General features: G+C 41.0%; 1 protein-coding gene across 1 annotated transcript in view; it reads left to right on the plus strand.

Moving 5' to 3' along the window:
* The window catches only part of LOC124148982 (tetratricopeptide repeat protein 28-like), a 44,065-nt gene extending 17,321 nt beyond the window's left edge, over positions 1-26,744 (plus strand). The window contains exons 9-20 of the mRNA XM_048389181.1: positions 6,376-6,523; positions 7,152-7,324; positions 8,098-8,201; positions 9,672-9,897; positions 13,542-13,627; positions 14,807-14,964; positions 15,688-15,802; positions 16,477-16,545; positions 16,829-16,905; positions 17,461-17,539; positions 19,924-19,932; positions 23,188-26,744. Of these exons, the coding sequence (XP_048245138.1) occupies positions 6,376-6,523; positions 7,152-7,324; positions 8,098-8,201; positions 9,672-9,897; positions 13,542-13,627; positions 14,807-14,964; positions 15,688-15,802; positions 16,477-16,545; positions 16,829-16,905; positions 17,461-17,539; positions 19,924-19,932; positions 23,188-23,430 (1,487 nt within the window). The 3' untranslated portion in view covers positions 23,431-26,744. The remainder of the gene's footprint in view (positions 1-6,375; positions 6,524-7,151; positions 7,325-8,097; positions 8,202-9,671; positions 9,898-13,541; positions 13,628-14,806; positions 14,965-15,687; positions 15,803-16,476; positions 16,546-16,828; positions 16,906-17,460; positions 17,540-19,923; positions 19,933-23,187) is intronic.
* The last annotated feature ends 485 nt before the right edge of the window (positions 26,745-27,229 follow it).

Raw genomic sequence — 27,229 nt, forward strand, 5'->3', positions numbered from 1 at the left:
GCCGCCTTCGGGCACCGGCCTGGGATCTTTCCTTAGTGTTGAAATCACTTACGGAAGCTCCGTATGAACCCTTGAGTAGTGCTTCGTTCCGGCATGTGACTTTGTAAACAGCATTTCTCCTCTCCTTTGACATGGGCCAAACGGAGAGAGAATTCACTGTAAGATCACTCAAGGAAATCTTACATCCTGCTGATACTGAGGACAGATCGCTGTGTCCGGTTAGGGCCCTTAAGTATTATCTTAAGGCTTCGAATGAACGCAGACAAGGGCGTGACCGTCTGTTCATATCGTGTAACCCTAATCGCACTGCTGAAATAACTCGCAACTCGATTGCGTTATGGCTTCGTTCTGTCGTCAATCTGGCGTACCGGTCTCGGGGGAAGCGGGGTCAAACCCGCACGAGATCAGGGCGCTAACTGCAACATTTGCCCTACACTCGAATATCTCTGTTCGCAGAATATTACGAGGTTGTTACTGGCGTTCTGACTCGGTTTTTGCCAATCATTACCTCAAACAGGTCGCTGATGACGACGTGGAGAGTGTGCACTGTCTTGGGCCGCTGATCGCGGCGCAAGCGGTCACCTAAGGGGTGTGCCCAGCGCAATTCCGAACTCCTCAGGCATCAGACCTTGCATGGTGGTCAATCTGGGTCGACTCCAATGTTCCCACTGCCGTGGGTACAGGAGTTGGGGTCCCGCAAACCAGCGCACTCACACCACAGGTGAGGGCGGCTTTTTGTGTGCTTTGTCCTTATTTATATTTTGACAATTATGTATTTAATTGTCTGTCGTGTATCCCAACCTTGTGATGCATGCTTACAAATACTGGAATTAGGTCACGCGCCTAATGCATACTTTCAGTAGGCTTGCTCTGGGATATACGCTCCGAAGGAAATTAATTTCCCTCTTTTCGACTGTTTAACCTGATCTAAGATTTAGCTCACGCGGATACAGTGTTCTCATCCGCTGCGGCGATGAAATACCTATCCAGTGGGGCCGTTTGGAGTCACCAATCGTTTTGGCAATGACGATTGAGCCTTACGGTAGGCGCTTGTCAGTGCTTTGGTATTCCTGTTGACCTTTTTCACACTTTCGCCATCTTGGATCGAAAACGAGGCTTGGAGAGCATAGCTCCATGCAGTGAGAGTCGCATCAGCTCATAGGGAACAGACAGCATGTTGTGCATTTCACTGATGGACATTTTAAACAAACAAAAAATGGTATCCTCTGTATCTAATACAGAAGATATTTCACATTAAATCATGAGGTCCAACTAAAATATGCCTGTAATACACTGGAATTAGCATTTTTCTGTCAGGATCCCGGAAGTGAATCAAAAGGTGCATTTCGAGATACGTATTTCAGTTATAGATTGTTTTATCATAACCTCGTCGGCATATAGATACAATGTGACAGTACATTCAATGACAGAAGTTTTGTATCGTAAATAAACCGCATAACATGAAACACGTCAGTTTCCTTTTGCAAAATTGCTCAGTAAATGCGTGGCTTGGCGAACTCTAGATCAAGATTGAGATCATGTTTATTTCACGTTTCATAGTGGTGTTTGCTGCACAACGCACTATCGTTTTGCCATGAGTCTAGTTGACAAAAGACACTTTTTCTGCTAAGATTTTCATTTTAACATATTACAATGTTAATTATGAAAATAATTCGTGTGTCAAAATAAATATTCAGAAGGCGCGATAACTCTATTCAGTGTGTACAATGACAGATGATACTTTCAAACATCACTTACTTAACTGATTATTGCTGATTGAGATTGCACCGTGCACCACAAAAGTAATAATGTGTAAACTGTTTAAAATAAGTTAAAGGGAAACTAAAAATTGATAAATATAAATAATGTATGAAATTGAAGAAATATAAGAATTGATACAACTACCAACTTCTTGAACACCCTCACCTAATCCTGTATGATGATAGGTAATTGTATATCAAAAGGAAGCTACTAATACATTTTTTCCCTGAATAGTTTGAAAATGTCTTGATCAGATATGAGTACAGATAAAATAACAAAAGATATAAAGGAATCAACTTCAATTGGTAATCAAGCCAAGATAAAATATATGTATCGGTACAAATTATGTTGATGGAACAATCTGGATTTCTCATATTTAACAAAGAAAAACAAACCAAAATTTTCATATCTTTATTTCTCACAATATAAGTTTTCAAAACTTAACAGGGACTGGGTGTCTTTGTCAGTCAAAAGCACCTAATTAAATTCCACGAGAAAATAATTTTCTTGCTGGTAAACAAATGGTACAATGTGCTTTTTCAGTGTCCGATAAATATTGGCCATGTTGATTTGTGAGTGAATAAGGCTTTTCACTTCCTCGTCCTATTTAAGTGAAATATGACAGGAAGCACATTTGTTGATTAAATGCATATGGCTTTTCACTTCCTCGTCCTTTGACAGGACGCACATTGTAACGGGTGTGTGTTTTTCAGCAGAAAGCTCCTCCAGACATCCGTCACCGGATACTAGTTCTTCATTGTGTTGACTCGCTGGCCTGAAATGAATAATTCAATAATATTGTAATAATATTCCTACTTCAATAACATTTTTTTATAAACAATGCATATTCACCTTCTCTCAAAATATTGGTTATTTAGAAAACAACATTCTTCTGAAATAGAGAAGTTTAAGGAAATTTAATCACAGTGTGTAACATTACATGCTACTTAAGAACAATCTTGAAGGCATCAATTCATCTGATATGTCGAAAACTCAAACAGTATATTCTGTGTAAACAGTAAACTCAACAGATGCATCAATTTAATGACAGTGTACTAAAGCTCTTTATATCAATGTCACACAGAAATTCACTCTTGTTTTAATGAAACACGTTTTGATATTTGCATTACCGGTATGTATTTAATCATGAAATACTTTGTTTAGTCTAACCATGTTGAAAACATACTTTCACTGGGGTGAAAATCAGGTGAAATATCACGTTTTGCCACACCTACAGTCAGTCTGCCTCATTGACACTATGGTTTTCTGAGTAAGGTCATGAAGATCACATAGAAAATATAAGACTTGAATTTATTTTGTCAAATGCAATGTTTATCCCTTCATGTGGTTTACTAAAGTTGATATCTTGACTTGAAAATATTAACTTTGTCAGATCACAAGATGAAATATTATTAAACATATTTTATTGTCCAAAAAGACAAAGGGCAGCACTTATTACCGCCTTCTCCCTATATACAGTTATACATAATATTGCATAATGAAAATGAACAATTTACAGTTGAAGCTTCCCATTGTGGAAACACAGTGCGCAATATATATACAGTGCTCATATGAAGGATATGTACAATGTGCTGGAAAGTGAAGACAGTGTGCATCTCATCCATATCCTAATATTATACATTTTAGTGTTGAATATAGATTTAACAATATTAATGAATAACAGTTTGGAAACAATAATATGCTAGCTACTGAATCTGTTAGTCGTTTCTATAAATTTGTGTACAGACAAGAATATTTTTGTATTCAGGAAAACATCTAAGTTTGGATCACCAAAAGGAATACTATGTAGAGTTTTTTGTCCTCCAAGATAATCGATAGCTGTCAGTAATGTCTCCCTAAAATCATCATATAAGGTACATTCGAAGAAGAAATGGAATGAATTTTCACAAGGAGCATGCATACAAGGAGCATGAGATAAATTCATGCTATCGTCGTTATTTGACAAGGAAAACAAATTTCTTCTATGTATTTATATTATTTTTATTTTTCTCGTTTTGATTGAATTATAAAAAAATATCAAAATGATCACACCACTTGACTTGATTGAAGTAAACTAAAGTTCTAAAGATTGTTAACAATAGTAAAATATTACATCATAACAATATAATTATTGCAAAATGACACAGTAAGCACAACTATATTCTTATATATAAATTGATATGATTAATAATCAATAATACATGGCAATTGCTTGCACAAAAGAAATCTTTTTGTTTTAAAAGTTTCAAAACATGTTTGTGGACATAAAACCAGATGGGTTTCACAATTAAACAAAGGGAATTAATGAGTTATGATTGCAATACGCATGGGAATTAAAAATAATTCTTTTTATACTTAAGTTTTCAGTAATGTCAATATCAATTTATGCATTTGAAATATTTGAATACAAACTGTTAAAGAGTTATCTGTTTCTGTAAATTATATAAAGATCAAATGTAGATTGAACATTTACTGGACATTAATTAGTTGGGTTTTTGTTCATTTCATGACATGATTAAATTGGTACAGTAAAGTAAATATCATTTTGGTAGAAATATTAATTGTTACCAAAATTGCAGATCAAACTGTACTTTACTTTAAATATTTACACACCCTTTATGGAATAATTCAGTTGAAATATTACACCTCATGCTATCTAATCTGTCAACATTGACAATCAAAATAACAACTGTTCACAATCACAACAGCACAAGTAGATCGAGAGGTCTAATATTTTATTGGAATGCATTTGAGTCCATTACAATTTACATCAAATACGCAACTGATGCAAACTTTTGATTTGTTACGATTGTAAATTCTCAGTAGGTTACAATTTGATACATTATATCAACATATCAATTTAGTTAGTTTCTGACATATATCTAGATATGGTCAAAAGGTCAATATTTCGACTTCAAATACAACCCGCAAAGTTATTTAAACTAACAATAAATAGTTTGGCTTAATGGTGTGTAAACAATGAATTATTCTTTACAAGATTTCAGTAGCATTTGTATTAAGTCTGTTCAGCTACCATAAACTGCACTGGGAGTTACCAGGTGGTCATGGATATTTTAGATTGAAATCACAACAGAACGGCCAGATTCAAATTTATATCGGTAAGGAGACCAGATAACAGTAGAATAGTTTGTCAATAAGAATAATGTTCAATAATTACGATAAATGTACCGGGATGGTTAAATTGTCACAGTTTGTCCCGATTGCGTGCCTTGTTGACATCTCCATGTGTTTCATGTGCTATCCAGCCTTCACCTTCTGCTCTCCAAGCCTTGCTTTCAAACCGGAAGTAGCGAAGTGTGAAAAAGGTCAATAGGGTAACGCCTAGCTAGGTGCATGCGCATCGAGTGCTTCCGCCTTGGTGTTTACTTCCGCTGGTCGGAAGGAACGCTAGCAGTCAGGATTCGGGTTGTAGGTGCTCCCCGCCGCCTACTGTGGTAGTCAGCCTCGGTATAACAGTGGTAACATATTACTTAATGTAATTTGTAGAATTTTCCTATTCGGAATATTCTATAAGTAATACGTTACCACTGGGCTGCTGCCTGCCCGTCCGTCCCCCGAGCACTTGCTCTCGCAAGAGACAAGAGTGAAGGGTGTCACATGGCAGCTAGGTGGCTACGCACGTGCTGCATGAGGTAATTGAGATCTCTGTGGTAGATTTCGCTATAGCAGCAGTTGTGGGAGACAACAGCCTCGGTATAACAGTGGTAACGTATTACTTATAGAATATTCCGAATAGGAAAATTCTACAAAATTGTAATATGGCCACGAGCCGGAAGTTGGTGGTAGAAAACCTAACGAGGGACGCATGAAATTGAATGTACCCCTCGTCATCCTGCTACAACAAATTATCTTACCGACATGTTTTGATATGACATTGTCAAAGAAGTAAAACAAATTCAAAATTGAAAAAAACAGCTGTTCGATTGAGTGCTATGTCAGTGACTTTCATTGACTCGGAAAAAGTGTGTGGCTTTTTGATTCGAAGCGGGGTACAAGGGTTTTATTCTCCCACTGAGAAATGTATTTCCCTCCAAGGCGGGATACATAGTATTTTATTAAGATCACATGGACCAATCACATCTCATCATTCTGACATGGAGGTATGATAATATATGTTGTTGCAGTGTCACAAGGGGTGTATGTAGTTTTATGCCTCTCTCGTTACGTCTTTTTTTATATCTTATTTGTTTTACGGGTAGCCTAGTGGTTAAAGCCTTCACTCATCACGCCGAAGACCTGGTTACAATGTGTGAAGCCCATTTCTGGTGTCCCCATGGAATATTGCAAAAAGCAGCTTAAAACCATACTCACTCACTCACTCACTCACTCACTCACTCACTCACTCACTCACTCACTCACTCACTCACTCACTCACTCACTCACTCACTCACTCACTCATTTGTTTTACTCTCCCAACTATCCTATTCTTTGGCCACAATTGTTTTGCAATGTTTTATTTTTATATCAACTACTAGCCATGCTTTTGAAAAATACATTGTGTATATCCGTAGTACAAGTAATACCAAATGAAGGTCTAACATTAACTCTGTGATATAGTGTTGTCTTATTGTGGAAAATGTTTGCGTTGTCTAGGGGCCCAGTGTGTGATGGTGACTCAGTGGCAGGTTCCAGATAATGCCATGGACAAATTCTATCATCACTTCTACATGTCACTTCAAAATGGCTGCCTGCTGTCTGATGCTGTCCGGACTGGCATGGAGGCTGTCAGACATGATAATAGGTAGGTAATACATAAGAGAGTGTTACTTTATTAAGCCGAAGCTGAAGTTGAAAGACTTGTATGTTATGGCGTAAAGAGAGGGTATGCATGGGGTGTGTATGTACACCACACCCAGTTTTTGAAAGGTTATTTTGGAGATAACTACATGAATTTAGGCTAGTTTGAAAAACAATCTTGTTTCGAATGACTTTTGTCAAAACTGACTTGGTAGGGAGTTGGGTTGGTATCAACATGACTCAAATTTATAGGCCATAAAATGTCCATCCCATGCTGGGAATCAGACCCTGGATTTTCTCTTCTGTGGAGATGAATGACTACGTGAGATGGAAAACTCCAAAACCGTTGAATATTTCTGGATGAAACTTCTTATACAGATCAGTCCAGTGGTGAACTGGTGCCTTTTGATGATTTGGGATATTGAAATATAATGACTGGCATCATTATTTTACTGAACTGAAGGTATCCAATGGCAGTGGACCAAAAGTGGGGTTCACGTAGCCTAACTCCATATCCGAATTACACCAGGGGGGATATGTCATATCCTGATGACTCTAGTTGCGTTTAGCTGCAGCTACAGTTTGAGTCAGCATGGAAAGAGTTCTTGAATGTCCATCTCTTGGTGCTACAGATTCACACATGTGTACAACTGGTGCCCATTCATTCTGATTGGGAAGGACACTGAGGTGAGCATCAACCAGATCCGACACGCGATGCTGGACCAGAAGCTGGACCACACCGAGGCCACTGTGGAGGAGGAGACCGGTCAAGAGTATCTCAACCCCAGGAACGTGGTCGCACATGGTGAGGGCAATCTACATAGTCACGGCCATCTTCCCGAGCCAAGGGGGGTTAACTGACTGTAAAAGTCCAGTTTCCACCCTTGCCAAACTAGGCTGAAATTTCTGGGCGCGATTGTAGTGCCACCAGTGACCATATCGAGTTATGTTCCTTCTCTGTCCCTCCTATTGACCAATAAGATTCCACTTCTCATATCACTTGCATTTGATTCAAATGGCGGTGCAAAGTCAAGACGATCTGATCGATAATCATGATCTATTGTAATTGTAATTAAACGGGTTTTACTTCACAAAGTGCCTAAGTCAGGTGAGAACCTAGATTGAAAACATGAAAAGATTTGGAAAATATCTGTTGACGGTACACATGCTTTGCAAATATTGTATTTGACCGAAATCTGCATTGCATTTTACGAACCGAATGTCAATTTTGTTATGTGATTTTGTTTGGACTATGCATTTGGACTCGTTAGTCCAGCCAAACTATAACTCCATAATTCCAGCCTAGTTCAGCAAGGGTGGAAACTGGACTTTCATAGTCAGTTAATTCCCTTGCCTTGGGAAGATGATTCACAACATGTGATGAACCTGTGTTGATTGAGTGTTGAAATTGACTTAATCACTTTCTCAACAGTTTATGATTTATTAGTAGAATGGTATTTTAATAGATGCTGTATTGGACATTTAGCAGTACTGAAGAAATGTTTGAATATGTTACCGGTAGGTATATTACAGCAGGCTATGACACAAGGTCACCTGACTTTCACCTGTTTCTTGTAGTGCCCACCAAGGAGGAGAACTTTGAGAGTCTACAGCGCCATGTTGTTGACATCCTCCGTCACCACCAGCACCAGCCAGGGGTCATCCCTGGACTCATTGACCTGGTCAGTAGCTGTAAATGTTTCATTTTAGTTGACCTGCTGGCTCTCATTGACCTGGTCAGTAGCTGTCAATGTTTCATTTTAGTTGACCTGCTGGCTCTCATAGACCTGGTCAGTAGCTGTCAATGTTTCATTTTAGTTGACCTGCTGGCTCTCATTGACCTGGTCAGTAGCTGTAAATGTTTCATTTTAGTTGACCTGCTGGCTCTCATTGACCTGGTCAGTAGCTGTAAATGTTTCATTTTAGTTGACCTGCTGGCTCTCATTGACCTGGTCAGTAGCTGTCAATGTTTCATTTTAGTTGACCTGCTGGCTCTCATTGACCAGGGCCCACTTGCACAAAGCGATCTTAGCGCTAAGATGATCGTAACTCCCATACTTTAGCATAGGCTTACAATAGTCTTAGCGCTAAGATCGCTTTGTGCAAGTGGGCCCTGGTCAGTAGCTGTAAATGTTTCATTTTAGTTGACCTGCTGGCTCTCATTGACCTGGTCAGTAGCTGTAAATGTTTCATTTTAGTTGACCTGCTGGCTCTCATTGACCTGGTCAGTAGCTGTAAATGTTTCATTTTAGTTGACCTGCTGGCTCTCATTGACCTAGTCAGTAGCTGTAAATGTTTCATTTTAGTTGTCCTGCTGGCTCCCAGTTCCATTTGATTAAATAATAATTTCATGAACTTTATGATCCTGATAAATTTATGATCCTGACATGTTGGGCAATGTCCCTTGCAAATATTTTGATGTAAAAACAAGGCATTCCCAATCTCATTAATATCAGATTGTAGTCGTCACTACCGCTACACAAAGATCTGAGGACATCCCATTACAGGTAAAGTCAGAATGACCTTTCAGCTGTTCAATCAGAACATCACTTACCAATATAGGATTTTACGTGACACACAAATGTGCATGCAGTACGCACAAATGTTGAGATTGGATACAGAAAAGGAATATACTGTATCCCGAGGGACACACAGTAATATTCATTGTATCTACAGCACATCAAGAGCAGTTATGGGTGTCTGTCATTTCATCAAAGCTGCTTTCTGATTGGCTAATGTCCACTTTCTGCAGTCTTTTCATTGGTCTGTCAAAGTTCGCGAATGGTCGTTCTGATGTGACCTGTAATGGGATGTGACCTTTAATGGGATGTCTTCAGATCTTTGTATAGTGGTAGCAATGACTAAGATCCGATATTAATTACATTACAGGCTCAGGGTTTAGTTTAAAATAAATCAGAGACAGAATCTGTCTGTACATATTATGGTGTTGCAATTGTGGATCAGTGTCAGGCGGGAGACTACATGTCATTGTGCCCAGATGATACAGGATGTTGCTGATATCAATCACTGGTTTGTCTGGTCCAGACTATTCACAGGCTGCCATATTATGGTTGGAAACATTGCTGAGTGTGATGAAGAATAACAAGCAAACAAAACCAAAACAAATGACTGAAACTGCCCTGTGTTTCCAGCTGGATGCTGCCTTGAAGCGTCTTCACACGGAGGATAACAACAAACAGACGTCTCAGCTGTCGGCTGAGTTGACCAAGGGGGAGGGGAGTGTGTCGCTGCTGACGATGCTGGGCTTCCACTTCCAGGCGATGGGAGCCTCTCTGTCCGAGCCCTACATCGTCTACCCTCACTGGAACAAGGATGAGATGCTGATACCAGCCTATGATGCCCTCAGAGCCCTCACAGGTGGGAAAATGTAGCTTTGTAGTAGAACAGGGCCTCATTCCACAAAGAAATATTAACACTTAGGTGATCGTAACTACCAACATAGACTTATGATAGTTGTTATGCTAAGATCACTTTCTGGAAAGAGGTCCAGTGTCTACAGTGGTCATATGAAGCCAATAATTATAAAGTGAGATTGGTTTTCTTTACTGAGAATTGTGTGGGGATAATTATAGGATGGGATTAGAAGACCAAATCTTTGCTGTTAGTGTGTCAGTTTTTCTGAAAGCTTGATTGATACTCACTCTATCAACCACGAGTTGATCTGCACTGGACTTCTGTTCATTTAGCAGGCTACCCTGTAGTCTGTGATTTGCCTAGAAACTATTAATGTGTGTTTTAAGGGACTTTTCTGCAGGGAGTGTCCGAAGAATTTGAGGCCAGACTTTTCTATTTTTTTGTTTTCAGATATTTTGTGAAAAATCATGGTCAGTAGGTGGCCCAAAAATATAAGTGGAGACATTTCTTTAAAAAAGCATCTGATTAAATGCCATGTGTGCAGTGTAAATTAAGCGCTAATTATGATATAAGGGGAGTAATGTGTCCTAAGTATTGAGACTTCACAAATTTACCCCTGATGATACAATACATGATACTCCTGTGTATCAATTCATGTTTATAGGTTTAATTCTGTACCAATTTTCACTAAGTAATGTTTATGAAATTTTGAGATTTCAAAGTGCTTCCTGGTGCCTAGCATTGTCTTAACCAGTCATGCAAGTTTTTACAAAAACTGGTGGATATCAACCACATGTGGTAGCAAGGCCACGGGGAATATGGAGAATTTTAAAAATGGGGCAAATTTAGTATTGTGACTCAATATGTATTGATACATTGTATTGTGACAGCACTACATGATACAGGGGGTGGGGGGGGGAGTATTGTGACAGCACTACATGATACATGGGGACTGGGTATTGTGACAGCACTACATGATACATGGGGACTGGGTATTGTGACAGCATTACATGATACATGGGGACTGGGTATTGTGACAGCACTACATGATACATGGGGGTGGGTATTGTGACAGCACTACATGATACATGGGGGTGGTGGGGGGGGGTGGTATTGTGACAGCACTACATGCTACATGGTGGGGGGTGGGGGGTATTGTGACAGCACTACATATGATACATGGGGGGTGGGTATTGTGATAGCACTACATGATACATGTGGGGTGGTGGTATTGTGATAGCACTACATGATACATGGGGGGGGGGGGGGGGGTATTGTGATGGCACTACATGATACATGGGGGGGGGGGGGGTAGGGTATTGTGACAGCACTACATGATACATGGGGGGAGGGGGGTATTGTGACAGCACTACATGATACATGGGGACTGGGTATTGTGACAGCACTACATGATACATGGGGACTGGGTATTGTGACAGCACTACATGAAACATGGGGACTGGGTATTGTGACAGCACTACATGATACATGGGGGTAGGGTATTGTGACAGCACTACATGATACATGGGGGGTGGGTATTGTGACAGCACTACATGAAACATGGGGACTGGGTATTGTGACAGCACTACATGATTCATGGGGGTAGGGTATTGTGACAGCACTACATGATACATGGGGGGTGGGTATTGTGACAGCACTACATGATACATGGGGGGTGGGTATTGTGACAGCACTACATGATACATGGGGACTGGGTATTGTGACAGCACTACATGATACATGGGGAGTGGGTATTGTGACAGCACTACATGATACATGGGGACTGGGTATTGTGACAGCACTACATGATACATGGGGACTGGGTATTGTGACAGCACTACATGATACATGGGGACTGGGTATTGTGACAGCACTACATGATACATGGGGGGTGGGTATTGTGACAGCACTACATGATACATGGGGACTGGGTATTGTGACAGCACTACATGATACATGGGGACTGGGTATTGTGACAGCACTACATGATACATGGGGACTGGGTATTGTGACAGCACTACATGATACATGGGGACTGGGTATTGTGACAGCACTACATTATACATGGGGGTAGGGTATTGTGACAGCACTACATGATACATGGGGGGAGGGGGGTATTGTGACAGCACTACATGATACATGGGGGTTGGTATTGTGACAGCACTACATGATACATGGGGGGTGGGTATTGTGACAGCACTACATGATACATGGGGACTGGGTATTGTGACAGCACTACATGATACATGGGGGTGGGTATTGTGACAGCACTACATGATACATGGGGACTGGGTATTGTGACAGCACTACATGATACATGGGGGTGGGTATTGTGACAGCACTACATGATACATGGGGGGTGGGTATTGTGACAGCACTACATGATACATGGGGACTGGGTATTGTGACAGCACTACATGAAACATGGGGACTGGGTATTGTGACAGCACTACATGATACATGGGGGGTGGGTATTGTGACAGCACTACATGATACATGGGGACTGGGTATTGTGACAGCACTACATGATACATGGGGACTGGGTATTGTGACAGCACTACATGATACATGGGGACTGGGTATTGTGACCGCACTACATGATACATGGGGACTGGATATTGTGACAGCACTACATGATACATGGGGACTGAGTATTGTGACAGCACTACATGATACATGGGGGGGAAGGGGTATTGTGACAGCACTACATGATACATGGGGACTGGGTATTGTGACAGCACTACATGATACATGGGGGGGGAAGGGGTATTGTGACAGCACTACATGATACATGGGGACTGGGTATTGTGACAGCACTACATGATACATGGGGACTGAGTATTGTGACAGCACTACATGATACATGGGGGGGAAGGGGTATTGTGACAGCACTACATGATACATGGGGACTGGGTATTGTGACAGCACTACATGATACATGGGGGGGAAGGGGTATTGTGACAGCACTACATGATACATGGGGACTGGGTATTGTGACAGCACTACATGATACATGGGGGGAGGGGGGTATTGTGACAGCACTACATGATACATGGGGGATGGGTATTGTGACAGCACTACATGATACATGGGAGTGGGTATTGTGACAGCACTACATGATACATGGGGGGTGGGTATTGTGACAGCACTACATGATACATGGGGACTGGGTATTGTGACAGCACTACATGATACATGGGGGGAGGGGGGTATTGTGACAGCACTACATGATACATGGGGGATGGGTATTGTGACAGCACTACATGATACATGGGGGTGGGTATTGTGACAGCACTACATGATACATGGGGGTAGGGTATTGTGACAGCACTACATGATACATGGGGGGTGGGTATTGTGACAGCACTACATGATACATGGGGACTGGGTATTGTGACCGCACTACATGATACATGGGGGGAGGGTATTGTGACAGCACTACATGATACATGGGGGGTGGGTATTGTGACAGCACTACATGATACATGGGGACTGGGTATTGTGACAGCACTACATGATACATGGGGGGAGGGTATTGTGACAGCACTACATGATACATGGGGGTGGGTATTGTGACCGCACTACATGATACATGGGGACTGGGTATTGTGACCACACTAGATGATACATGTGATGTTTGACTGCAGACATTGTTGGGAGTGCAGAGTGCAGCCAGAACCTGTGTGACATCCTGCCCCTCCAACAGGATCACATCTCACTGCTGGTCGACCTGGTGAGTAGCTTGTAGAGGCCAGTCATCGAGTATGTCCGCACCCTGTAGTATTGAAAGACCACCTTCCGGATGATTTTCGTGGAAATGTTGGAAATGTACCTTAGGAACATTGGAAATCCATCAATATCTTGATGCTGAAACCACCAAGATACTTGTCGACAGCTACGAGTATGTTCTGTCTACGCTAGACTATTGTAATGCTTTGTTACACGGTGTAGCTGCAGTTACCCACTTGCAGCGTGTGCAGAACACTGCAGCCCGTGTCACATCTGTACTGCAGACTCTTCATTGGTTGCAAGTTAAACAACGGATGAAGTTCAAGCTGCTTAACGTTACCTACAACGCCAGTCAGCATCCACAGTATCTAGAGTATCTTCAAACTCAATTTCAGTTCACGGGCCTAGTTGCAGCCTATGCTCTGATGATCAAATGTATTTCACTGTACCAGACTCCAAAAACAAAATTGGGTGAACGATCTTTCTCAGTCTCTTCTCCCACTCTGTGGAACTCACTACCTCTCTTCATCAGATCTTCCACTCACTCTGACATCTGCCGTTTTTCTTTGAAGACTTATCTCTTCAGAGAAGCCTATTTGCCACAGCACCACTGAGCAACTTTTTTAGTTGAAAGTCAGGCACTATATAAGTTAATTTATTATTATCATATGTGAATACAAAGGTTCAACACTCAAGTTATTCCTTAATCTGGAAATTTGTTAATCTGGACAATTTCCATGGAATGATTCCAACATAATTTGCAATGTTTCTAATCAGTTCACTGACTGACTGACTGACTCTACCCATGAAGATCTGGATCAGAATAGGAATACTTAGCCTTGTTGTCAGACTTTCTGACTTGGATGATGCATGTTGCGTGGTTTGATGCTCATGATGTTAATAACTGGATTGTCTGGTCCAGACTCGATTAGTTACAGACTGCCGTCATAAAGCTGGAATATGGCTGAGTGCGGCGTTATACAACAAACTCACTCACTCGTTCACTGAAATTGCAGAGTTAAAACAATTAAGGAAATTTTGTCTTTGTTATGAATGATGATATAGTAAAGTTTCAGTGAAGTTACCAGCCTATCTGTAAAGTCTTGGCGGTTGGTTCTTGTGGACATTGGTTGCTGGGAGTGATTAATAAAATAATGGATGTTGTAAAATTCTCTTTGTACAGATGAGTATCACCAGGCATGCTCCGGAGCTTCAGCTCAAGGTCACTGACCTGTCAGTGCGACCTCTGTGGCAGAACACCAAGGTGAAGAAACTGCTGATGTCAGCAGGATTTCACCAGATTGGTCTCCTGCTCAACTTCAACAAGGTGCCCGTCAACGGGTAAGACAGCTTGGAGCTTGTTCACAGCACATGTCTGTGCTACAGTTAAAGCAATTCAAGTGACTAAGCCAAAATATTTTCTGAAATTCCTCTCATCAAAATGAGGGTTTTCCAATGGTTAATGGTTTGAACAGACTTGTCCTTTGACCACATTGATAATCAGCTATGAAGTATAATTAAGAAATATAAACAATCATTATTGCAAATGCTAAAAACTTAACAATGTTTTTTGATAAGTAGATGCATGTATTGTGTACTGTGATATGTGTATAGTGATGAGGGGGAACCAATCTTAAAAACATAGGGATCATGTCAGGTGATGTTTCAGCCAATCAGGAAGCTTCTACAATATCAGTATGAGGGTGCAAAGCATTGGGATTAGGGTTATCATCAATACTTAGGTACACACGATTCTTGAATATTAAGTTCCTGAGATCGTGATACGCTATAAATAGAACAAGAACTAATAGAGTTACCTCCCGTAATGGCAGAAGGATGAACTTGAGGTTCTAAATAAAAAATAATAATGTTAAACTTTATTCCCTGTCGTTTCACTTACTTTTTTTAAATAATGGAATAAGAATTTTCTTTAGACTTGCTCACTGTTCAACTGACGTGACTTCCCAGGGAGTGTTTGTCAGATCTTGCTGTAGAGATGTGTTGAATAAAACATGGATTTTATCCTTAACCTTATAATGTTGATGATCACTCTGATGTCCCCAGGCAGCTGTTGACATCCCTGCTGCAGCTGTTGTTGGCTGTCAGCTGCCACAAGAGCCAGGTGCTACTGTACAGACTGGACGTCAACCTCCTCGGCCGGTCCCCCAGTCCCAGACAGGTAGGTACTGTACATGTACACACACACCCCCAGTCTCTCCAGCCAGGTAGGTACTGTATACCCCCCCCCCCCCCCCCCTCAGTCCCAGACAGGTAGGTACTGTACACCCCCCCATCTCTCCAGCCAGGTAGGTACTGTACACTCACACACACCACCACCCCCCAGTCCCAGACAGGCAGGTACTGTACACACACACCCTCAGTCCCAGACAGGTAGGTACTGTATACCCCCCCTCAGTCCCAGACAGGTAGGTACTGTACACCCCCCCCCCATCTCTCCAGACAGGTAAGTACTGTACACCCCCTCAGTCCCAGACAGGTAAGTACTATACACCCCCTCAGTCCCAGACAGGTAAGTACTGTACACACCCTCAGTCCCAGACAGGTAAGTACTGTACACACCCCCATTCCCTACAGACGGGTAGGTTGTGTCCAGACTGGACATCAACCTCCTCAGCCGGTCCCCCAGTCCCAGACAGTGAGGCACTGTCCAGCCTGTACGAACACAACAAGCATGTGGCACTGGGGACCTTCAGTCTCTCCAATTATAACAGTCATATTATCTGTGAAGATGTTTATTGTTAATTACAGCTGATCTCCAGTCCACACACCTTCTCCCTCCCTCCCTCCTACAGTACTTGTGCGAGTCTGTTACATGTGTTTGTGTCTCTCCAGAACCACTACAGTGGCTTGGACAACATCAAGCTGCCATCACTCACTCCCCTCATCCTGCCCAGAAACCAGGTGAGACAAAGTGGCCATGTCACACACAGGTGGATTAGAAGTCAGAGCTTGCAATGTTATAATGCGTTTGTTATTGAATGATTTCTATGTCATTCATGGGCATAGAATAAGACCATATGATATATTTTGTATTGTGTTTTAATCATGGTAACTATTTTTTAACATTTTCCAAACTTCTGAACCCTGAAAGACTTGATCAACCCCTCCATTGTCGTGACCAAATTCTGCTTCTGTTGCCAGTATATGTATCTGACGACAGGGTGATGTTTAACTTTATTTGCAGCTGCGTATGAGCACGCCGTGGCACAGCACCGTGGAGCGTGAGGAGGAGATGACGCAGAAGATGAGGCTGGCTCGCAGGTACAGCAGCAGGAGGGGAACATGTGCCACTTCACAGGCTTGTCTTATGGGGAAACAATGGGGGCAGTTCAATGGATTTGTTGTAAAATATACCCTTTGTTACATCTCACTGTAAATGCTCCTCCTTTTGCTTGACAGACAGAGAGATATATCTGTTTCATGGTATAAATGAGAACTGTGCTAAACTGGGCAAACACTAAGTTATAAATGCTGATTTGATCATTACAAATGGTAGTAGTACCCTGTTGTGAGGGTAGAGTAGTTCCACCACACCTGTCCAACCAATGAGGATCTGGTGGGTACACTGCAATATCGGCCTGATTGGGTGTCAGTGTCCAGATGACAGGGATTTTTGCTCTTGCTGTCTTGCCAGGCCAAGATTTGATGACTTTCAGCCTGCTGTGATATGGCTGTTATATTTCTTACTACACTGTAAAAGCACATTCACTCTCTCACTTTGATAGTTTTAGTTTTAGCTGGTGTTGAGAAAATGGAGGATAGGCATCACAGGAAAGGGAGATAAGTATGTATCTGACAAGTGCTTCCTGTTTTCAGCAAGTCTAACCTGGATGAAGACTTCCAGGACTACCTGGAGAGGGCCAGAACCTGGCATCAGATGACTGTCACAGCTCAGGTGGGTTTAGGTGCCAACAGTTACACAGAAACTGTTAATACTGTTATTAGCTCAACCAGTAGGCCCTACTGCTCTTTCAATGGTACTTCGTTTTCTATGAACTGTCATCAGGGTCGGATGACGACTGGAATGAATATTGATTTGATTCTGACCAAGTTTCATTGAGTGGGTACAAAAGTGCACTAAACAGGTCAATGTTGGTTAATGGATTTGGACAGGTCAACATCAATCTGTTTGCTTTCCATTTTGAACTGGTTATGGAGGTCAGTTACATTGAATAGGTGTTTAACCTGCTCTGAAATTGGTTTAAAAAAGTTACCTTCAACAAATACCATTGTAGCTAAACCAGACTGAATTGGTAGACATGTCGTCAGTAAAGACAAACAGCCCTGTTGGCCTGGGTAGTAAAGTCAATGACACTGGCCATTGTAATCCATAGCGAAATGCCTGCAATCGTCACCCTGTATACTTTGGGGTGAGGGGTATGGTGTGTTTGTGGAAATGCACCATGACAATAACTAATTTGGCCTCAGACTGGTTTGGATCAATCCTAGACAAACATTAATACAGCATACACACACAGCCACATATGCACAAATCTCACCAGTTCTGAGGAGTCTCCATTAGCTCCCTGTGCAGCAACTAATCACATTCAAACTTCTGACCATGGTCTTCAAATCCATGCATTGTACGGCACCAGCTTATCTACAAGAACTAATCACCATCCACAAGCCACAGAGAAGTCTTCAGTCAGCAGATCAAGTACAACTCACAGTTCCAAGAACGTGCAAGGGCTGTGGCGACAGAGCTTTCCAGAAAGCCAGACCTGTTCTGTGGAATTCCCTTCCATTTGTCATTAGAAACCTAGATAATCTAAACTCATTCAAGACACAACTCAAAACCTATCAGTTTGCACAAGCCTATGACTAAAAGCGATTTTGAGCACAAGTTTGGAAAGGGCGCAATTTAAATATCTAATTTATGATTTATTTATACAAAATAGAACAGTTAAAATGTGATGACCATCCATTTTGGTTAGTATCCAGAAGTCTTGTACTGCATTGCCTAGGGATTGATTTGTAAAATAATTCTGGCAACAATAAGGGGTAAAAAATTACGGAAACAAGACATTCAGAGAGCTCGGATGACTAAGTTATCTAAGGTGTTGTTTGCATAATTGCATCGCTTGGCTGATCTGCCAGTTGTGGGTTCAGATCGCCTATTAACTTTGATTACTTGGCCTGTCAGCCAGTGTTTGAAATATAATAAATTACCAGGCTGCCATCGGTACCCACAGAATTCAGAAGCTGTAGGCCCTGACTAAACTCTTCAGGCCCTCATTAAAAAAAAATACATCTTTTTGTGACAAATATATTGACACAAATTTACTGCAGACCATAAGGACCCATACAAATCTCAAACTACAGCCCCAATATAAGATCTAGCTGCCACGAGCCAATGCGCTTATTTCAAACACTGCTGTCAGCACCTTCCACACCAATACAAGAAAGTTGCACTTCATCTTCCTGAGGCAAGGGAGTTAACTGACTTTAAAAGTCCAGTTTCCACACTTGCCAATCTAGGCTGCAGTTATGGAGTTATATTTTAACAAGTCTATGCATAGTCAAAATCCTGTAATGAAATTGACATCCGGTTCATAACAACATGGCAACCACCGTGCCGAATTCTTTCGATTGCAGGATGTGCAGAACATGTGTACCGTCAATTGGACAACAGATGTTTTACAAATCTTTTCATGTTTTTAATCAAGGTGCTCAAGTGATTTGATGCACTTTGTGAGATTTTATTAATACAATAAAGATCTTTATTATCGATGAAATCATCTTGACTGGGCACCCTATGATATGAGAGTGGGAATCTGATTGGTCAGTAGTGGGGACATAGAAGGGACATAACTCATAATAGCAACTGGTAGTGCTACAATCAAGCCCAGAAATTCCAAGGGTGAAAACTGGACTTTTACAGTCAGCTAACTCCCTTGCCTCGGGAAAATGTCCAAAATGCTGCTATTTGCAGTTGTATACCTTAATACTGTTACACACACTACAACAAAATACTTACAATTGAGCACAAGTCCTAAAGATTCTTGGTAAGTTATTTACGTACCTCCCTTATATTAGTCCTTGTTGAGTTGACTTGATTCTAATGAGGCCAGATTTGTCAATATCATGACAGAAACATGGAAACTATGACTATATCTATACATAAGTAACAGCCTATATGTTCCATGGTACTTGTTGTCTACTTCAGTACTATCCAGCTGAGCATGTTTCTAGGCAGTGCTGCCTATTTCTTCCTGGCTCCACTTATCCATGTAGCCCGTAATATGAATGTATGAACTTGTGTCTTGTCTTAACATGCAGAAGGAATTGGTAAGTGTTGGTGTTGTAATGATAGATGGTGTACAGTGGGTGTTATTTCTTTGGTAGTGTAGATGTTATTCGTACTAGTGTCAATCATTACAATGCAGTAATGGGGTAGTGTTTTTGTGAAGTTTTGGGTATTATTCTATTTAGATATTATTTTGCATAAGAGTGCTTGGTATCTTGGTATTGGTGTGTATTTAGTTGTTTTTTAATCATTTAAGATGTATGTGGCATCCTTTTAAAAATGTGTAGTGAATACGTTACTGTATACAATTTGACCTTCGCAAGGTGCTTGCATTTCACTTGGAAGGGTGAGATGCTTGATAACTTAAAATCAATTCAAAATGTTTCAATAAATGAAAAATATATTCTGTCAAGCTCCTTTCCAGCACGTGACACCTTTGTTACACTCTCGATAACATTGCTGCCATCAGTGTGGGGGCGGCCATTACAAGAATCTTGAAATTTGCCCTCTAACCCCAAATGTAGTAAAGTTTATATTTTTGTTTATGTCTTTGGGAATGCCATCACAGTGAATTTTGAAAAGGTTTACGACTGAGGATATTTCCAAGATAAATTTAACTTGTTTGATCAGATTGGTTTGGGCTTGCAGACGAACTGAAAATCACCCAACCTCCCCCTTACATATTTATTATACCAATTACATGTTAGTTGAAATGAAATAGAAATTTAAATTGACAAAAAAGCAAATAATTTAGCTGGGGTATGAATATTCAGCGTCACAACAGTCATCACTTGTTTGTAAACATAACTGTCAATCGCGTGAGGGTTCAACTCCAAGCATGGTTGTTGCTACCAATCACAGTGGGGAGTTGTATATAAGGCTTTGACTGGAGGCAGCGATAGTATAGAGAGCTCCACGAAAGGGCTATTGCTGTGGGGAACTTGAAATTCAAGATAACACCATGTTTGCCCATGAACAGCTTAAAGCTCAAAGTTTGGCTCATTTCCATGCATAGCTTTTAAACTACTGACTATATCTGTCCCTATTGGGCAATGACAGGTGCAAGTTTATCATTAAGAATCTGTAACTTAATAAGTAATACATGGATTACGATTTTTTCGTGATTAAAATTTCAAAATAGAATTTTAGGATGATTACCTTTCAGTTTATCTTGTTGATTATAACTTTAATTTTTCTTGCTGACTGTACATGCTGTAAATTAGTATGATGATAATGAGGTATACTTTTAATTTATCCTGCATTACATATGGCACATTACTCTTACTATCGAAGACCTAACTGGAAATGAATGACGATCTATCAGTGTCTTCAGTAATTGCCCTCCTGGGCAGGCTCATCATCAGGCCACTACAACTGTTTCTGGCGCCTTATCTACAGAGCCAGCAAGATCGGACCTTGATCACGCTGCCCGACCACATACGCCAAATACTTCAATTGGTGGCTAACCCCATCGAACACTTTAGACAGTGTCTCCTTGTTGGGTTGGAACTGTTGGAACTGGAAGCCGTCATCTGGCAATACAGTATGGGCTCTTCAACCGACCAAAGCCAAGCTGCTGATTGCCACAGACAACGCAACGGTTGTCTGGTTCATCAGAAAACAGGGATCGACCCACTTAAGCTCCCTTCTGAACCAGACGTTCCACTTTTACCATCTAATAGACAGGATTCCATTAGAGGACAGAGCGGGACACATTCCTAGGTGAAGAAATGCCCTAGCCAATGCACTATTAAGGCCGGACTGCCCCTCCCCCACAGAATGGATGCCGCATGCAGAGTGCTTCTGTCTCCTGTTCCATCAATTGGGTCTGCCGAGTATCGACATGTTTTCCACAAGACACAACACTCAGTTGCTGATGTTCGTGTCTCCAATGCCAGACCCTCAGGCCTGGCCCGTAAATGTTCTAGCCATGGACTGGGAAGGTCTCAGCGCCTCTGCGTTTGCCCACCCAGCATTCCTACCCCAGGTGATCCAGAAGACCCTTTTCTTGATCCATTTGGGGCCACATTAGCAAGAACCTGGCAAGAACCTGGCAAGAACCTGGTTCCCGGACCTATTAGTATAACACATAGCTGAGCAGCCAGCTAAAAAACTCCCTGAGTGGTCCAATCTACTGCTGGACACTCACAGCCTGTGCCTCCATCTGTCCCCAAAACAGTTCCAACTTCACACCTAGGTCGTATGCAGAAGGCGCTAACCTCCTAGGGTTACTCAAGGAGAGCAGCCCCAGCAGTAGATCAGGCTCATAGACCGTCCATGTATGATGATCCTTTGAGATTTTTTGTCGGCAACAAGGTGTTTCCCCCACAGATGAAATGGCGCAATTCATGACAGAATATGTGCTCCACCTGAGAATGAGGAAACACCTTAACGGTGGTACTATAGCTGTGTACCTCTCCGCCATCAATACCGTCTGTAGTGTTGCTCAAGACCAGAAGCTATCTACGATACCGGAGTTGCAGGCTATCATAAGGAGTTTCAGGTTTGAGGAACAGAAGTTGAAGTTCTGTCCTCCCGCATGGGATTTGAATGTTGTCCTCAAACACCTCCAACAATGCTATGAGACACTTGACAAGGTCTCTTTTCAACACTTGACACAGAAGACCATCTTCCTACTAGCTCTAGCTATGGCAGTCAGGGTTAGGGAGTTCTATGCTCTAGATATCACTCTGGTTCAGTGGGAACGACACTCCATAAGGCTCTGTCCATCTTGGCCTGTGCTGGGATGTTTTTGCTAAAAACCAACAGCCTGGCCAACTGAATAGACGTTGTACCAACCCACCCCTCCATTCCATTATGGTGGTGGAGGATATATAGCCTACATAGAAGCAGCGAGGCCCAGGTTCCAGTCCATCATGCATGAAGACATGGATTGCATACATAGTTTTGAGCCATTGAGGTCATGTTGGGCCAAAGAGTTACTGAAGATGCTTGATAGATTGTCACTCTTGTCCAGTTAGGACTTTGATAGTCAGAACAATGTGCCATATGTAATGCAGGATAAGTATATTAAGTGAACATAAGACTCTGATTATGGAATACTTGCCAGTGTTTCCTTGAAATCATACTGAAAATGTACTCCGCAAACTCTACTTGTTGTATGATGAAGTCTTAGGCTTGGGCCAGATCATTAATGATACACAGTTGGAAGTGACAGCGTGTATTCTACTTTTAAAACACTACAAAGAATTGCAGTTATATTCTGAGAAATAAATAAATTAATAAGGCTTGTTAGGTACATTTACTATATTACCATTGTGTCTTCATTTTTCCAGGCAAATGAAGCACTAAAGGAAGTTGGACGACCAAAGACATCCCCCACAAAGGTTAAGGTCATCGCAGGAGGCAGCGCATCAAGGGAGCGAATCCCCATTACTCAGGAGGAGATGCTGATGATCCCTGAAGTGGACCAGCGAAGAGACTATGCTCACTTCGTGCTCCAGCAGAGAGTCGACAACATTGATTTGCGTCATAAGGATGAGGTCATGAAACTCTACCTGCCATACATCCAGTCATAACAAACTGGTAACTGTTTCATTGGTTAGGAAGAGGTCTTGAGACTCTACCTGCCGTACATTCAGTCCTAAGAAGCCCTTCACTGTTTCATTGAACTAGGCACCAGGATGAGGTCATGAAACTCTACCTGCCATACATCCAGTCATAACAAACTGGTAACTGTTTCATTGGTTAGGCACCAGGAAGAGGTCTTGAAACTCTACCTGCCTTACATTCAGTCCGAACAAGCCCTTCACTGTTTCATTGGACTAGGCACCAGGAAGAGTAAGGATAAGAATTTATGGATGAACAACTTCTTTATTACAATTCAGAGTGACATAGCGGTGTAGGTTCTAACACCGTTATCAAGCAAGTGAAGACATCACTTGCTTGATACCTACACCAAAATGTCACTCTTAATTGTAATAAAGAAGTTGTTCATCCATAAATTCTTATCCTTACTTAGCACTCCAACTTCTAAATGCTTATCAAAGAAGAACGAGGAAGAGGTCTTGAGACTCTACCTACCGTACATTCAGTCCTAAGAAGCCCTTCACTGTTTCATTGAACTAGGCACCAGGAAGAGGTCTTGAGACTCTACCTGCCGTACATTGCTCATTGGAATCATATTCAGCATGGGACATTGAGGATTTCCATTTGCTGAACTGATGCCACTAACCTATTTCCGGGCAGTCTATGCTGCATCAGTCTAGGTAAAGCAGGCTGGATCTGGACTTTGGTGAAATGAGTCATTTTCACTATGACCTCATAAGTTGCAGCAGTATCATGAGGGGTACCCATGGTTTTATCCATCCTGGGTTAGGTTTTGTACCACGAGCCTGAGACACATAAAACCACATGTACCCCTTGTGATACTGCTACAGCAAATATAGCTTACTGACATGTTTTAATCTGACATTGTCATCTTCCTGAGACAAGGGAGTTAACTGACTTTAAATGTCCAGTTTACCCCCTTGCCTAACTAGGCTGGAATCATGGAATTATGGAGGGGTACATGGGGCTTTATGCGTGGCGGGTGGTATAAAACCTAACGAGGGATGCATAAAACACATGTACCCCCCATGATACTGCTACAAGGAATTTATCTTACCGACATGTATGTATATGACACTGTAAAAGAATTGAAACAAATTCAAAATTGATCGTAAACAGGTGTTCGATTGAGCTGAGGTCAGCCTGTTATATCACGTGACTTTCATTGACTCGGGGGAAAAAAACCATGTTTTTTTGCTTCGAAGCTGGGTATAAGGGATTTATTGGCCTTTCAGAAATCCATGTGTGACCTGTCTTCTTCGTGGCGGGGTATGAGAGATTTATTCCACCTCTCAGAAACCCATGTGCAGCCTGTCCTCATCATGGCAAGGTATAAGGGATGTATTGTCCCGCTCAGCTATTTTCCCTCCCAGGCAGGATACATAGTATTTTATAAAGGTCACATGAACAAATCAGATCTCATCATTCTGACACGGATGTATAATAATGGGTTATCAATAACTGCTAGATAGATACAATTGCTGGGACCAGCAAGTAGCTTGAGCCTGGTCTCCATTCTGCCAATATAAAAACAACATCTGGTTCACCCTGATAGTTTGTACTTAATGAATTTTCCACTAAATCTGTAGGTCTGTAATTTGTCAGTAAGATCTGGGTAGTCCTATTGTGAAATTGTTCCACGCACTGTATGAAGCTGTTATGAAGTAATATGATCTGTTTTGTTTTGGATACCTTTGTATTTTTTTCTGGTAACTTTCGTCATAAAAAGCATAATTTTAATCATAAACCTGATGTCAATATACAAATTTATTATTTATTTATTTTAATTTTGGAAATAAACTTGCTTACTCAGGTAATTACTTATTAATATATATATACAACTGATCAATATTTATAATTGGAATCATAAACCATTATATTAAGTGTCATATTTAATAAAAGCTCTGTTGTAATACTTTTACTTCAAAGGTTTATTAAGTTTGACATTTTTAAAAAGTGTTTTTTTATTATTTTATCTTCTTGGTATAAGAGTACCCAAAAAATTGAATGAAGAACTCAACTGCAATAATTATTACCATGGTTATTCAATAATTCTGACAACTGACAACAAAAATGTATACATCCTTAAAGTTTTGTGTTCTTGATTGAGTTAAATTGTCAAAAAATCACTAGCGTTTCTAAATCATGATGGCCAGTAGTTAACTCCCCTGATTCAGTTTAAGATCTGACATTGTGTGCATGCTCTATATTTAATCTGGTACAAGGCCAGATAAACATGTCTGGGTCAAGCTGAATGTGTACATTATCTGATAAAACAACTACAGCGTCATCATGTATTCCGATCTGCAATGTGTAATGCAGTTTATTCATCCAGTGTGCTAGCCATAGTGAGTTGAGTATTTGGGTAATCATGGGTAATGGGGTCACGTATCAATCGTGATGCTTGTACTGGAGTCATGATACCATGTATATAGAGAAACCTATGATCGTGGGTTCGAAAGCCTAGTTTGCCCTCATTACGTTTCTAGGTTTGTCAGCACCATACTCATGCTTGTAATTGTAAACGTCTAACACCTGCATCACCTCGGGCTTTGCTCCCGCAATAAGCTGACACGCCATGATATAACTGGAATATTGTTAAAAGCGGCGCTAAACCAAACTCACTCACTTACTCACTCACTCACTAATGTCAAACGTGATAAACTGCAATATTCATATACAATATGTATCAAACAAAAGTAGTTGTTTTTGAGCATATTCAATGAGAAATAAAATATGTATCAAATGTAGACATTTTCTAGATTTACTGAACTAGTAAATTTCACAATGCAGTGTTGCTTTATCAGTGACATAGAAATTAGGTCAGTCTCATTAAAACCGATCTGTTACTCCTGTACGATAACTCTCCATGTGAAGACCTGACAACACCTCCTCTGTAGTCAGATCTTCATGGAGTAAAAGAACTGATTTTAACGGGATTGTGATCATGTTGTCAGACAAAATGTCAGACCTGAAGGGCTTAAAGGCTTTGTCAGGCCACTGTGTCTTAGTCAGATACCTATATGGATCAGTCAATGAATAAGATGGCTACATATGGCCAGACTTACTGTTCTTTATCAGGAGATAGTGTTGCTGAATATACATAAACTGTTATGGTTCTATGGGTTTTAGCGTATCTGTGATAAATTTGCTGTGATTTTTTTATTGTTTTGTATACACTGAAGTTTGTTAGAATGGATATTTATATAACCAGCATTATTTATTTAAGCTTGTTTCATAGCTGAATTTTGTAAATACCTTACTTTGAATAAAATAATTGGTATTGCAATGTTGTCTTGTTTTGAATAACAGAAATCATCATTTGAATTTTCCTAAGTCTTGCAAGAACCAGCACCTCAGAACACAGGAACTCGATGATAGCGTGTATAGAGTCTCTATGTATATAGAGGGGTGTGATTTAATTTTCTATACGAATATATTGTGTTATACATGCTATCATCGAGTTCCTGTGCCTCAGAATTGGCCTTAGGGCATGGATGGCCCAGAGACTAAGGCAGCACAAGTTGCTATGCAGAGTTGCATCCCTTAGCCTGTCAGAATCTGCTGGTCGTGTGTTTGACTCTGTGATTTACACCTATTGGGACACTTGGTCAGCAGAACATCTACAATCAGTGTCCCTCATCCTCAATTATCCAGCATATCATATCTCCATTCCATTATGATAAATACCCAGACCCATTCACCCCCAAATCTTCATTTTGAGTCCAGTTTGAATGACCATGATGACATGACACAAACAATAGTCAT

Source organism: Haliotis rufescens, unplaced genomic scaffold (assembly GCF_023055435.1).
Source record: "Haliotis rufescens isolate VD_foot unplaced genomic scaffold, xgHalRufe1.0.p SCAF_8, whole genome shotgun sequence".
Lineage (NCBI taxonomy): Eukaryota > Metazoa > Mollusca > Gastropoda > Lepetellida > Haliotidae > Haliotis > Haliotis rufescens.